Genomic DNA, 14447 nt, shown 5'->3' on the forward strand with positions numbered 1-14447 from the left:
GCATCATATTGTGTATAGGGACAATAGTGGGGCATCATATTGTGTATAGGGGCAACAATGGGGCATCATATTGTGTATAGGGGCATCATATTGTGTATAGGGACAACAGTGGGGCATCATATTGTGTATAGGGGCATCATATTGTGTATAGGGACAACAGTGGGGCATCATATTTTGTATAAGGGCAACATATTGTGTACAGGGACAACAATGGGGCATCATATTATGTATAGGGACAACCGTGAGGCATCATATTGTGTATAGGGGCATCATATTGTGTATAGAGACAACAGTGGGGCATCATATTGTGTATAGGGGCAACAGTGGGGCATCATATTGTGTATAGGGGACAACAGTGGGGCATCATATTGTGTATAGGGGACAACAATGGGACATCATATTGTGTATAGGGGCAACAATGGGACATCATATTGTGTATAGGGGCAACAATGGGGCATCATATTGTGTATAGGGGCAACAATGGGGCATCATATTGTGCATAAGGACAACAATGGTGTCTCATATTATGTATGGGCCAACAATGTGGCATCATAATGTGTATATGGGACAACAATGGGGCATTATTCACACCAATCACTTTGTTATTCTAACCATCACCCAGAAGTGTAGGACACAAACCCCAGGTCAATGTAAAGATCTCACTAACTCATCCACCTTGCCTCTTCAATATATGGAATATTTCGCTTACTTTTCCAATATCCTAACTGTACGTGGGAATGAGATCTGACGGGCGGGTTCAATGTCACATGCCCCTCTAAGACTTACTGCTGATCCTTACAGCTGGGAACAGCAGGTGGAAAATGCACTATATCTATTAATTAGGAGGTTCCTATATGGGAAGGGACGGGCGGGCGTATGGGAAGTCAGCTGTGAGCTGGGGAGACCTTCAGAAGACTTTTGGTCCAAACAAATCTTTTAGGCTAGGGCTATCCCTACATTCACATGACCGAGGTGCTGTAAAAAATAGACATATTTCAGAGTCATTTTGTACTCAAAGGACGCCCGTTTTCAGGGATCCCTCATACAATTGGGTGCATTGAGGTACCAGTGAAAATAGGTATAACTAGGACAACATCATCTATATTTTGATGGTCCATTTTCAAGTGAATAACCCACACTCACCGAATACAGACTTACTGGAGTGATTTATGGGCTGACATAAGTCCATGTGAAATCAGTGCTAGCAATGTCCCAGTGATTTATCTGTAGGGATACTATAGTGTGGTGTTAGGAGGTTGCTCCAGCGCAGGCTCTGACAGGTGCATGGCAACATGTGATGCTAAATCGGCATTTTGGCTACGGATTTTGCTGGGGTTTCTTGAACCAAAGTGTATGAAAGGAATGGAGAATATATAGGAAACACTTATATTTCGCCCTACTGTTACATCCACTGTTGATGTGCTATCTGTTTTGTATCCATTTTTATTGACCATTAAAGATAGGATGGATTTTATTGCCTGTTCTTTAAAGGGATTCTACCATTAAAATTGAATTTTTTCTCGTTGACACATTGGATTAGCCTTAAGAAAGGCTATTCGCTTCCTACCTTTAGATGTCTTCTCCGTGCCGCCGTTCGGTATATAATCTGGTTTATTTCGGTATGCAAATGAGTTCTCTCGCAGCACTGGGGGCGGTCCTCAGCACTCAAACAGCACTGGGGGCATCCCCAATGCTGCAAGAGAACTCTCCAGCTCCGCCTCCATCTTCTTCAGGAACGGCCTCTTCTTCCGGCGTGGGCCGTCAAACTTCTAGGCTTTGGGTTTAGGGCAGAGCCAACTGCGCATGCCCACCGGCCACAAGAAAATGGCCGCTTACTTACTGTCTTGAACCCAACACCATGATCTGTTTTTAACTCAGACGTCAAGCTGTTTTTACATTTGTTAAAAACGGACCCATTGATTTCCGTTGGGTCTGTGTCCCATCAAAACAGACAAATATAGAAGAGGGACTGCTTTTTCTGTCCATGTGACTAAATTCACTCTCATTGTTTTTGAGAGCACGGTCACGTGCTGTATGTGAATAGGTCCTAAGTTCTAGTTTGATCCATTTACTTTTTGTGGGAGCTCTAACCCCTTGTTCACATCTGCGTTAGTATTCTGTTCAGGGGAGTTCGCATGGGGACAACCGAATGCATTTACAAGCACTGTGCAGTAAAATCACATGGACCCCATAGACTATAGTGGGGTCCGTGTGCTTGCCGTGCGATCTCCACAGTAAACTTGCAGAGAGGAAAGTAGATAGTGAAGTACTTTCCTCTCTGCGTGTTCCCTGTGGAGATCTCGCAGCAAGCACAAGAATTGGTGTGCCAAAAATTGCTAATCCCTGGCCTAGTTATAAGAACACAGGATACCTATATGTACTGTACACCCCTGTACAATACAGGCCCCATCACTGTCCATGACGGATCAGACTGTATTTAGGCCTTAAATATATGCTTCAATTCCATGTAATTCCTGGGGCTTTGGGGTATAATAGTTGAAGAAGTGCAGAAGACTATCCTCTAAGAATAATCTGATTCCCGAGCTAAGAGATGACTTTCTAATTGGACATCTAGAAGTAAAGCCGCCAACTCCATTAGGGATCTTTAGTGATATTCACAAACCTCATTAGTCGATCCGATCGGAGATCAAACAAGCTTTTCTGTCCCAGAATGTCAGATTCGGCTCTATCAACTGAAAATCCCCATTGAAATCAATATAAAACCAGATTTCACTCCTGACTGGGGCTCGAGAGCTTCTTCGTACAAGCGCGGGGGGAAGACTTTCTAGAATGGCCAGAGTAGCAGCGTTTGGTCTGAAATCTACGACTTAGATGTTTCTTGTGTCACAGTTGGCTGGTTTAGCTTTGGTTAAATATAAGAAATAAGCCTAGCCTCCGGAGCCCCCCCCTACAATATAGCTCTGCAGCTTCTCGGACTCCAGCTGAGCTGTAAATCACTTTTTCATTTTCCGAACTCTGCTCCCCAGTCTGTTTGGTATTCAAGGGCACTACACCGACCCAGAGTGTCATTCTGCTTTGGCCGAATTACTTGATTAAAACGCATATAAACTATTACTGGCTTCATTTTCCTTCTATTGCTGCACGCTATGGATTCTAAGCTACATTAAACTGTAATAAAGTCCGAGGGGGGGGGGGGAGGGGTGCAGAGTTGTTGCGGTGTACCTCACATTCTGCATTCGTTTACCAAGGAAGGGTACCAGACTTTTACGAATTTATGCGGCCCAGCGTCTGACTTAAGACAAATTCTATTTATTAGCCCCTGAGTTGATGGGAGCATATGCAATATGTTCCCAGCTGTTTGCAAGTTTGGGGTCTCCGTGCCCTGGATTTGGATGTTTTGTGGCATAGCTCCACCCAAGGCCCCTTTCCACGTCCCCCCCTTCTATTGGACCTGTCATAACTGCAAAGAAAAGAGCAGCTGGGAATCTTGATATTTGTGTTTCTTCTCTTACAAAGTGAAGCAGAGGTCACCAAGAGATTAAGTGTGGATTGCAGCCTGTCTACCAGCCCTCCATCTTCCATAGTCATGATAAATACCCTTGGCAAGTCTTACACCATAAAGGGTTTTTTTAAAAAAATTTTGTTCCCCAGGAAAAAAAAAATTGCAACATTGTAACATTTAAACTGCTCATAGACAAAGTGAGTTGTGTTTGTTTTTTGGCGATTTCTGCACATTTGATGTCTTGGCTATTATTCTGCGTCCTGAACTCGTAGACGGAGGATTTGCCCATCGCATTCCAGTGGACTCATACATTTTCATTAAAAGTCAGCTAACCTGAGAACGATAAGGTCACATCCCCACTCATTCTGTTGCCTTCCCTGCTAAGAGGATTATGTGAAATTACTGAGCAGCAAATATATAGACAAGGTGGGCACATTTCCAGAGATTATGGGGATACGTGTACCATGCGCAGCGCCGGGGACGTTAATAGTTGGGAGCTGGAGGCTGTTAATTGCATCATTATGAAGTAATAAGGATGAAAGGCTTTAAGCCAGTTCTCCAATATCTTTAGTTCAAAACTAATTTATACCTTGAGATAGACGCTGAGTTACATTGACTCAAACTCACAGCCAGAGGGCGCTCAGTTTGACTAGCTAGGAAAACCCGCTCTACACTATATAGTCGCTTTTAAATAGGAAATTTAGGATTTCGGTGGAGACTTGTAATTATAAAGATTCACACCAAGATCTCGCGCACCTGAATCCTAATCCAACGCTTAGACAATTCTGACAACGGAGAATTCCTTCCCTAATAACAAGAACGTCTTTCTAGTGTCCTCTGTTCATTCTCATCGCAAGATGACAGACAGGCAGTTCCAAATTCCAAATCTTTCCTCATCATTTATGACATGTCTATTTGTTGCATTGACTTTCATAGGGAATGGCTAGATTTTTTTGTGAATTAGAGGAGCTTTGCTGCCTTTGTCAGCCATTTATGAAGGAGACAGAGTCCTAGTGGACCCTAGGAGTTGATGGTTTGGCCAACCGACTCCACAGCCCTGACTGTTACTGTATATACATAACTTCATGTGTAGCGGTTGTATTGCACAGTTCTTCATGTTGCAATAAAGTTACTTTTTTGGCAGATTTTGCTACTTTTTAACGGCATTCAAAAAGGAATGGAGAATATAAAGGATACACTTATATTTCTCCTTCTAGGCTATATGCACTCCTGGCTTTGGCTCAAAGAAAAATGTAGCAAAATCTGCAATGAAAAAGAGTTTTTGTGCAACATATGGCCTCATCTGTAAAGAGATTTTCTAGTTTCTAGTTATGCAATTTTGCAATCTTTTGTGTTTCAATTCTTCACCATTGTCAGTGGCAGGAACATTGTGGTCCACACTGATGCATGGTCCATTGTGTATCACAACTCTCTTGTGCAAATGTCAGAACAGGACATGAACAGAGGAAAGTTATTGTCACTGAATGACGGCAAGCAGAGGGTGCAAGATGGAAAATAATTGTGTATTTAATACCAAAAAAATATAAGTTCTTTAGCAACCCTTTTGTAAAGTGTAGTTAGCCAGGGATGGTGCGCTTACAAGCTCATGAACCTGCGTTGTTCTTCTGTCAGGGAATCGTCTGGACGAGGGGTCAGATGTGGAGTCAGAACCAGATCTGCCTCTGAAGCGAAAACAGCGCCGCAGCCGTACAACATTCACTGCAGAGCAGCTAGAGGAGCTGGAGAAGGCCTTCGAGAGGACACATTATCCAGATATCTACACCCGGGAAGAACTAGCACAGAGGACCAAGCTCACCGAAGCCAGGGTGCAGGTAAGCATGCCAGCTTACTATATACAATTGCAGATAGACCTTGCGGCATCTTTGTTATTATAAGTTGTATTCCAATGCTGGAAAATAAAAAATAATAAATGCTTTAAGCTATAAGAAACTTTGCAATATATCTTATTAAAATGATGCTTCAATCTCCATATATCAGGCTTAGTTACTTCGGACATAGAAGTCTATAGAGAGAGGTGGGGTAGGAGGAGGCTGCTGGAAAAGACATACACATAATGTCACTGCTAAGCTCTGCTACATATTGTAACTAAGGATGCTATATATATATATATATATATATATATATATATATATACACACAAACATATATATATATATAGTGTAAGATAAGGCTCCGAATGAGACAATAAATCAATTAACTCCCCCTCCTTCTCCATAGACTTCTGTGTGTGAGACTGGCTGTGGATACTATTAGAGATAAGAGAACGGAAGGAGAAGGAAACAGCCTGATAAGTAGAGAAGGAAACCTATTTCTTTCATATAGGATATATTACAAAGTTTCTTCTATTCACCTGTACTAGTCATTTATCAGAAGCAGCCTTATAATTCTAAATACACTTTCTGCATCATCTGGGTCTATGAAATCTCCTGCACACGTAAGCGTAGCGGGCACAGTTGTAGTAGGTCCTTTGCAAAATGGTCGAGTATAACAATATACACAGAGCAGGTGCTGACAATATGGAGGGATGGAGCTAACTTGTGGGAAAACTCTGACAAGGACTGTATTTGACAGAGCAATTTCAGGTCAGTTATGTACACAAAGATCCAAAGGATGAAGGGTGTGAACAGATTTGTGCACATAATAGGGTCTCTAGAGGACGGGGAGGGCAGAGAATGAGCAGAGGGTACAGTGAGATGGAGATATAAGTGCTTGTTCTGACAGAAGTGTAAGGATTGGGTTACGGGACTGGAGAAGAGTTGACTATATGGGAAGTATGTGCAGGGTACACGTAGAATGAAACGAGCGGTAATACGTGTCTCATGTGCGAGCTATCTGCTTGGAGTAGTTGGCTCGTGAGATCATCGGAAATTCTGGTGTTATTATGGTGGTAATGGAGTCCATGGTTTCACCAAGACATTTGGCAGAAACACTGCAGACCACCAGAGTGCAGAGGTCAAATGGAGGGGTCTGTGAAGTGAAATCACCCACTCAGCTGGGATTCTGGGAAGACTGCCTTGGATATTTCTATTCCACATGAGCGCATTACCCCCGGCCTCTGGCAGCTTGTACAGTAAACCTGCCAGTGTTCCTGCAGCAGCTGTTTGGCACATTCCTGTCCCATTCCTCACGCTAACATCCTGGCAGCTGAAGAGCGTTCCCATCGGGTTTCAGACGACCACCCCACTGCAATGCCCTAAGCTATGACAGAGCAGGGAAAGGACAACTTGCCCTGCTAGTCACATAATGGCATATGAAATCCATAACCGGTGGCAGGTACTTGTGGCCTCATAGTACAACCTTATACTAAGATGCACCTTAATGCAAATTAGACTATAGAAGAACCTAAGGAGTGGCTGCACGTTCACAAAACTTTATGCCATTAATGGGAGGAAATTTTTTTGTATTATTTTGCACCTTGCCTTACGCTGTGTGCACAGGAGTTACCTATGACTTTTGCATAACTTTTTTGATGGAGAGAATTGGAGTGGTTTACTTAGAGTAACACTTATAACAACTGCACTACTGTACATGGGCACCAGAAAAACCTCCAAATATCTGACAGTATTGCAATCGCATTTACTTAATATTTATTACACATCTTGCACCTATACAGTTAACTAGATGAACGGAAATATACCAAAAAGTAGCACAAAAGACGCAAATAAACTGTGTTCTATCCAGGACAACTGGTTGTCAGATTGCATCAAGCATTGTCTCTGTCCTATACAGGTCTGGTTCAGTAACCGAAGAGCTCGGTGGCGCAAACAGGCCGGAGCCAACCAACTGGCAGCATTTAACCACTTACTGCCTGGAGGTTTTCCTCCCACAGGGATGCCAGCATTGCCTCCATACCAGCTCTCTGAGACGTCGTACCCAACGGCCAGCCTATCTCAAGGTCAGGATCTTTGTCCTTTTCTTACAATTGCTCTGCATAGATTCTGTTTTATGTAAATGTTATCTTGATACTGTTATTTTACATGCAGGTATATATGGGAGAGTTATATAATGCTTAGGTCTTATACCTGGCAAATAAAATAACACTTGTGTGTCTGTCCCAATAGATGGCGGGAGCACAGTCCACAGACCTCAACCTCTTCCCCCATCATCAATGCACCAAGGAGGTTTATCAGCTGCAACTGCAGACACCGGAGCAGCTTATGGAGCGAGGCATAGCTTCTCCACCTACTCGGACAGCTTCATCAACCCCGGAGGACCTTCCAACCACATGAACCCAGTCGGTAATGGCCTCTCGCCACAGGTAAGCAGCAGTAGGCTCATATATCATTGATTTTTTTTTTCTTTTTGCAAAGCAGAAGTGACAAATGCCATTTTACCTAAATGTACTGTGCCTACTCTACATGTTTAATGCCTATATGCAGAATGTCCAGCCCAAATAACAGAATGCAAAGCTTGGCACTTCTTGCTAGGTGACAATCACAATGCAATGTACAGGAGTGCCAAATATATGTATTCTTCTATCTTTCCAGACACTTTTGCGTCCCTTTCAGGTGGTTTAGTTACCTGAACATACGTATATATGTTATATACAAAAAACAGTAGAAAAATCTGGAGTCTTGTCAGTCTCGGTAATGCTCTTGCATGTGTTCAGATGTACAATACACCTTTTCTATGTCATTTTAGCAAAGCTGTTACTTTTATATCCATTAACTTGACATAGTAGATAGATCTATCTGACATGACGTAACAATTCTGAAGTGTCTTTCCTTATCTTTCTATTGTGTTGTTCCTCTGTTACTCCTCCAACAAATTTAGGAATAATTTGCTAACCGGGTGTTACAGTCGGGGGGTTGTTCCTGTGCACGGACAATGTCTATTCAGTGTTGACTGTGTAGGGACCACCCCCGAGGAATAAGGTAATGCCCAGCTGTCAATGTATTCCTAAATTTCAAGGGAGAATAACTGAGGGCCAGTACAATGAAGAGGTATGTGCACAGATGCTCTTAAAGCATTATTTCGGCTTATACTCGAGTATAAGCCGACCCGAATATAAGCCGAGGCCCCTAATTTTACCACAAAAAACTGGGAAAACTTATTGACTCGCGTATAAGCTGAGGGGGGGGGGGGGGGCGGGGGAAATGCAGCAGCTACTGGAAAATTTCAAAAATGAAAATGGTCGGAGTTTTTGGGTGCAGTAGATGCTGGGGAAGGGGAGGGGGTGTTTTGGTTGTCTGTCTGCCCCTTCCCTGAGCTTGAGGACTGTTTTTTTCCCCCCCACTTGGAACTCAGCCTGGCTGTATGTAGGGTATCTGCAGTGCTCCTATTAACCCCTTCCCGACGGAACAGGAGCACTGCAGATCCCCTATATTCAGTAGACCGGGCACTGTCAGACACAGGGATATCTAATGTGTATGTGTGTCACAGTCATTTTCTACTTTTATATGTATTCTCGGGAAAGGAGGGATTTACAACTTTTATTTACTTTATTTTTTTTTATTATATTTTCTCAAAGCTTCTTTTTTTTCCACTATTTTATGGGAGATTCTATACATTACTACTACGGCTGGTCTATCGCAATAGTAAAAAAAATATATATATATATTTTTTTTTGCTTGACTCGAGTATAAGCCGAGGAGGGCTTTTTCAGCACAAAAACTGTATACTGAAGTATATACGGTATTTACTAGAACAGACATGTCAGGAGAGGCGACAGATACTTTTTGAGTGCAGGTTTTGTAGGTCATTGCAATGTGATATAGTTGGAGGGTTGTATACCTTGTGTATGATACTAAATAATAGCACTAAAGGAATATTGAGCACTGTGGGGGGCCGTCGATATTTTTCTAAATTGCAGAAAGGGAAAGATATTGAGCAGTGTAAGTCTTCGGGGATATGTTGGGGACTGCAGAGAGTGGGCTCTACAGGGAGCCTTAAGCATGTTGGAAACTTCAAGGAATAGAAAATAATTATAAGGAGCAGAGTATAGTATATTGGATACTGTGAGGACTGTGATATATTGGACACTGTAGGAGTGGAAGATATGGAGCACAGTGGGGAGTAATAAACGGGTTGGGGACTGTTGGTAGTAGGAGATACTCTGCTCCGGGAAGCGCTGGAATATGTTAGGGACTACAGGAGTTAAGGCCATGCTTTCCACACTCATTAAAGATCAGAAAATTACTTTTTTCCCCCCTTTTTTTTCTTGGAAAATATTCTAGATATCCAATATCTCATTATCTTGATCTAGAATGACATGCATTTAATCTAGTGTAGTTAATTGCCAGCACTGTGTGGCATGTCGGCCACACAAGAGTAAGGCAGGGTTAACACTAGGATTGCGACGTGCCTTGTAAAAAGCGCGTTCTCCGTGCCGTGCATCATATAGACGATGGTCAAGGTTGTTAACCTAAGGAATGGTATCTGTGTACGGTATTGCGGCTTTATTTTCGTAAACGTAGGCGTCTTTGCTTCTGCCTTGACTAAAATAAATTTGCAAATTTACGGCAAACGCACAGATCCGTACTCTCGCTTGTTTCAGATTTACGGAAACATGGGTTTTGTCCTAATCTCCAAACCCTTCTGATGGACAGTATCCCAGCCCACAGTGCTCACACTTAGTCATGGCAAAGAGCTGAAGTATGACATAAAGAGCTTAATCCATTAATATATTAAGCATGATTTCCAGTAGTTGACAGCGCATGTAACACCCATTACTAGATTTTATGTTTGTCCTGCGTGTGTTAAACACGAATGTAATTGTCTTTCTATAGGGAAAGGGTGTAGTCCACAAATTCTGGAACATTAGCATAACAATTCTCAAATTCTTTAACTGGCAAATTTCACAGGCAGTATTTCTATAACGTACTGGTGTTCTAACCTGGATCCGGTTGTGCGCTCGACAATCATCACGTGGTCCTCTTGTATGTGCTCCCCCTTTCTTCCTATCGCGCCCTGCTTCTTTTCTTTTCCAAGGCGCTGTGCTTATAATAGGCATTTAAAATGAGACTTGCTGGGCGCGGGAGGGGAACTGCAAGGGATGTTAAATACTACAAAATTAGAAAAAAAAAAACTGATGCAAATCATTGGTAAAGAGAAAATTATGTGCAATTACCCAGCGATATTGGGCAGCTCGGCCCACCCTCGACCAACAAGATCTCATTAACAAGCAGAAAATAAGATTGAAATGGTGTGTAAAAGAGCTGAAAAATGAATTTCAATGCTGCATTTGTCCACAATTACCCCCTCGTTCACACATATTTTATTGCAATTTTTTTATTCTTCTTAATCTTTCCATCCCTCAAAGCAGATTGGCGACATCCTAGCATTACAGAGGCTGAGGGAGCGAGCATTAAGGATTTTCCCTCTCTGAAAGTGAGCCCTGCTCCCTGCGTCTTGCCGGCTGCTCTGTGTGGATAACACAGTGGTACTCAGACAGAGACGACAGGGCAGAGGAATGTGATGAGCCGCTGAGAGCGCCTGTGATTGGTCAGAGTGTGATAAGACCCAGCGCAGGGTATTACTTCTCTGCAATGGAAGAGGCTCGCTCGTGTCCACTAGTAATATAGGGTGCCTTTACTTTAGAAAGCATCTCTGCAGTATTGGAATGGTTAAACGCTGCCCAAATTCACACACAGTGTAAAATGACCAATTTTTATATTTTATTTTTTTTTGTGGAGGGCTAATACACCAGAATTTTATTTTTTTTTTAATAATGATTTAGGCTCAATCCAACATACGGAAAATATCTGTTCAACACATTGTTCATTGGAGGTCATTTACTGTATATAAGCTGACCCGAATATAAGCCGAGACCCCTAATTTTACCACAAAAAAACTGGGAAAACTTATTGACTCGAGTATAAGCCGAGGGGGGGAAATGCAGCAGCCACTGGAAAATTAAAAAAATTAAAATGGTCGGAGTTTTTGGGTGCAGTAGTTGCTGGATGATGGGGAAGGGGAGGGGGTGTGTTTGGTTGTCTGTCTGTCCCTTCCCTGAGCTTGAGGACTGTTTTTTTCCCCCACTTGGAATTCAGCCTGGCTGAATATAGGGGATCTGCAGTGCTCCTATTAACCCCTTCCTGACAGAACAGGAGCACTGCAGATCCCCTATATTCAGTAGACCGGGCACTGTCAGACACAGGGATACCTAATGTGTTTGTGTTTCACAGTCATTTTCTACTTTTATATGTATTCTAGGGAAAGGAGGGATTTACAACTTTTACTTATTTTATTTTTTTATTATATTTTTTTAAAGATTATTTTTTTCCCCACTATTTTATGGGATATTCTATACATTACTATTGCGGCTGGTCATAGACCCCCTCTCCCAAAAAAAAATAAATTTTTTTTTTTTTGCTTGACTCGAGTATAAGCGCAAAAACTGTGCTGAAAAATTCAGCTTATACTCGAGTATATCAAGAAAGGGGAACATAGGTGGGTGCTTTGCTTTAAAAGAAAAAAAAAATTGCCCCACAGCAAAAATTGCCCACAAGTCACCAGGTAAATCTTACAAGCCAGTGTCATCCATGTGCAATCTATTTTTCCAGTGGACAACACACAGCCCCACACAAGTCAATGCAGAGGTTCATATAGATTGTGTGTCCGCTGTAAGTAGCTCCTTCTATTTTTTCCCAGACCAGACTCTCCCATTATCATGTATGAGCATGTGAAAACACAGACAGACACAGATGTCAGCCATGTGCTTTCTCATACACAGCATTGGAAATAAAAAAAAGTGTAGATGAGAAAAACGGATGACCTACAGACATAAATAACAGACACATAGAAGGCACACGGACACAATGCAAACTTTCTGGTTTTATGGACAATTTTTAATGTTATCTTTTAGAAAAATGTATCAGAAATCCTGGAAACCCATTTAAGGAGCAATGACGTTCCTTCCAACATGCGGACAGTAAAGCTTTACTATTTAGACTTTTCTGCACAAGCTTCTATATATTCCCAAATGTAAAGCACCATGGAATTAATGGTGCTATATAAATAAACGATAATAATAATAATAATAATAATAATAATAATGATTAATAATAATAATATAGGGAATGTCACATATTAGACAACAGTAAATACACAGCAGGGTCTTTTATACTGTGCGAATGAGGACTACATGTAAGGTAGTGTAAGTACACCTGTATCCACTTGCTTTCCTTTGTTGCCCAGTCTCTTCTGACAGGTTAGGTCTCATCCACACAACCAAGTATGGAGGTCAAGTCTCTCCCGATGGGGCTCCAGTGCACTGTTCAGTTCCAATCATTACCCTGATCCGCAGCATCGAAACGGAACCCCATAGATGCACTCAGATGTTACTCGGATGTCATCTCAGTGCTTTCTGCTATGAAATCGATCCTATCTTGGTGTGAACACTCACCCATGTGTATGCAGTCTTAGCGTCACCATTATTTTTGTGGAACCATACTGTCCTGCAATCATATAAACCAAATATTACCATAACCTGGTAAGGGTTGGTTCACATCTGCGTTGGTATTCCGTCCGGGGGACCCCCCCGATTGGAATACCAAACGCATTTGCAAACTCTGTGCAGTAAAAGCACATGGATCCCCATAGACTATAATGGGGTCCGTGTGCTTGCCGCCAGATCTCCGCAGGGAACATGCAAACAGGAAAATACTTCACAATCTACTTTCCTGTCCGCATGATTCGTGTGGGCAGCGCGCGGCAAGCACACGGACCCCATTAAAGTCTATGGGGTCCGTGTGCTTTCACTGCACAGTGCGTTCGGTAGTCCATTTGAGGGGGTCCTCATGAATGGATTACCAAACGCAGATGTGAATGAGGGGTCAGTCTGACACCCGGACTGAAACAGATCAGCTGCTGGAGAAAGCCACAGCACTCTTCCCTGTGCTCATGGTATCGTGTTCATTGCTTGCATTATACAGCAGCTGCTCAGCTGCAATATCAAGCACGGCCCCTATACAATATGTAGCTTCTCAACCAGTTGCAGATATCAGACCGGTCCAGCATCCATGCACTGCATGCAGGGTTTTCCTGTATAATGCAATCAAAACTGAAGCGTCAGTACCAATCCCACAGAAAATAATAGGCATCAATTTCCCTCTGGCTTTCCTGCACCTTGCCGGAGGTATATGCTGGATGGCCGGACATGAGCAGTAAGTATTAATATGTTAACTAGGTTTTACTGATTTTATTTCCATTTTGCTGATATAGTCTAATAGGTTCATTGCCTTCTTATCAGAACCTGCGACGTAACATTTTAGGTTATTATGCTAAGCAGACATGTTAATGCATACGGTATGGATGGGTGTGATACATGAAGGCCTTTTCCCTACATGAGGATATGGGCATCTCTCCAATATTTTACTGTTAGTTCTTACACTTACATCACAATGAAGAATCCGGGATGCCGGGCAATGGGAAGCCACCTGCTGCCGTCACTCAGGGTATTAAGAGCTGCGCATTCCTTTACACATGAGAAAAACAGAAAACCTCTCTATTTTCTGAGGCCGGAGCTGGGATTTCCTGATGTCCCCAGAGAGGGAAGATTTCTGGATGGTCTCGATGCTCTTTTCAAAAACTACAGAGGGATGGAAAAAAATACAATTTATTAAGTTTTGCATTTGTCTCTAGCAGAAGTGTTTATTAACCGCTTGTTGTCGGTACATTTGTTAGAAGAGTAAAAGTGACCGACAGAGAGCAGATCAAAGACTCGCACAGATCAAACCTCAATAATAAAAGTAAAGCTTCACTTTGTAAAGGATCTGGGAATTGTAGGAATAGCGATTGCCCGATATAATATTACTTTACATGCTGGAATGAATCGGGCTTGCCAGGATAGACTCCTCATTCACATCTGCATTTGGTAATCCGTTCAGAGAGTCCACATGGGGACCCACCGAATGGAATACCGAACGCATTTGCAAGCGCTGTGCAGTAAAAGTGCACGGACACCATAGACTATAATGGGGTCCGTGTGATTGCCGCGCGCTGCCCGCACAAATCATGCGGA

The 14447-nt window shown here is 42.5% G+C and overlaps 1 protein-coding gene across 2 annotated transcripts in view; it reads left to right on the forward strand.

The window, feature by feature from the left end:
• Positions 1-14447, forward strand: part of PAX7 (paired box 7) — an 87270-nt gene that overhangs the window by 42002 nt on the left and 30821 nt on the right. For both annotated transcript variants that reach the window (XM_075277845.1, XM_075277846.1), the window contains exons 5-7: positions 5096-5295; positions 7214-7379; positions 7546-7742. In XM_075277845.1, the coding sequence (XP_075133946.1) occupies positions 5096-5295; positions 7214-7379; positions 7546-7742 (563 nt within the window). The remainder of the gene's footprint in view (positions 1-5095; positions 5296-7213; positions 7380-7545; positions 7743-14447) is intronic.

This window comes from Leptodactylus fuscus, chromosome 6, assembly GCF_031893055.1.
Source record: "Leptodactylus fuscus isolate aLepFus1 chromosome 6, aLepFus1.hap2, whole genome shotgun sequence".
In the NCBI taxonomy this organism is placed as follows: Eukaryota; Metazoa; Chordata; class Amphibia; order Anura; family Leptodactylidae; genus Leptodactylus; species Leptodactylus fuscus.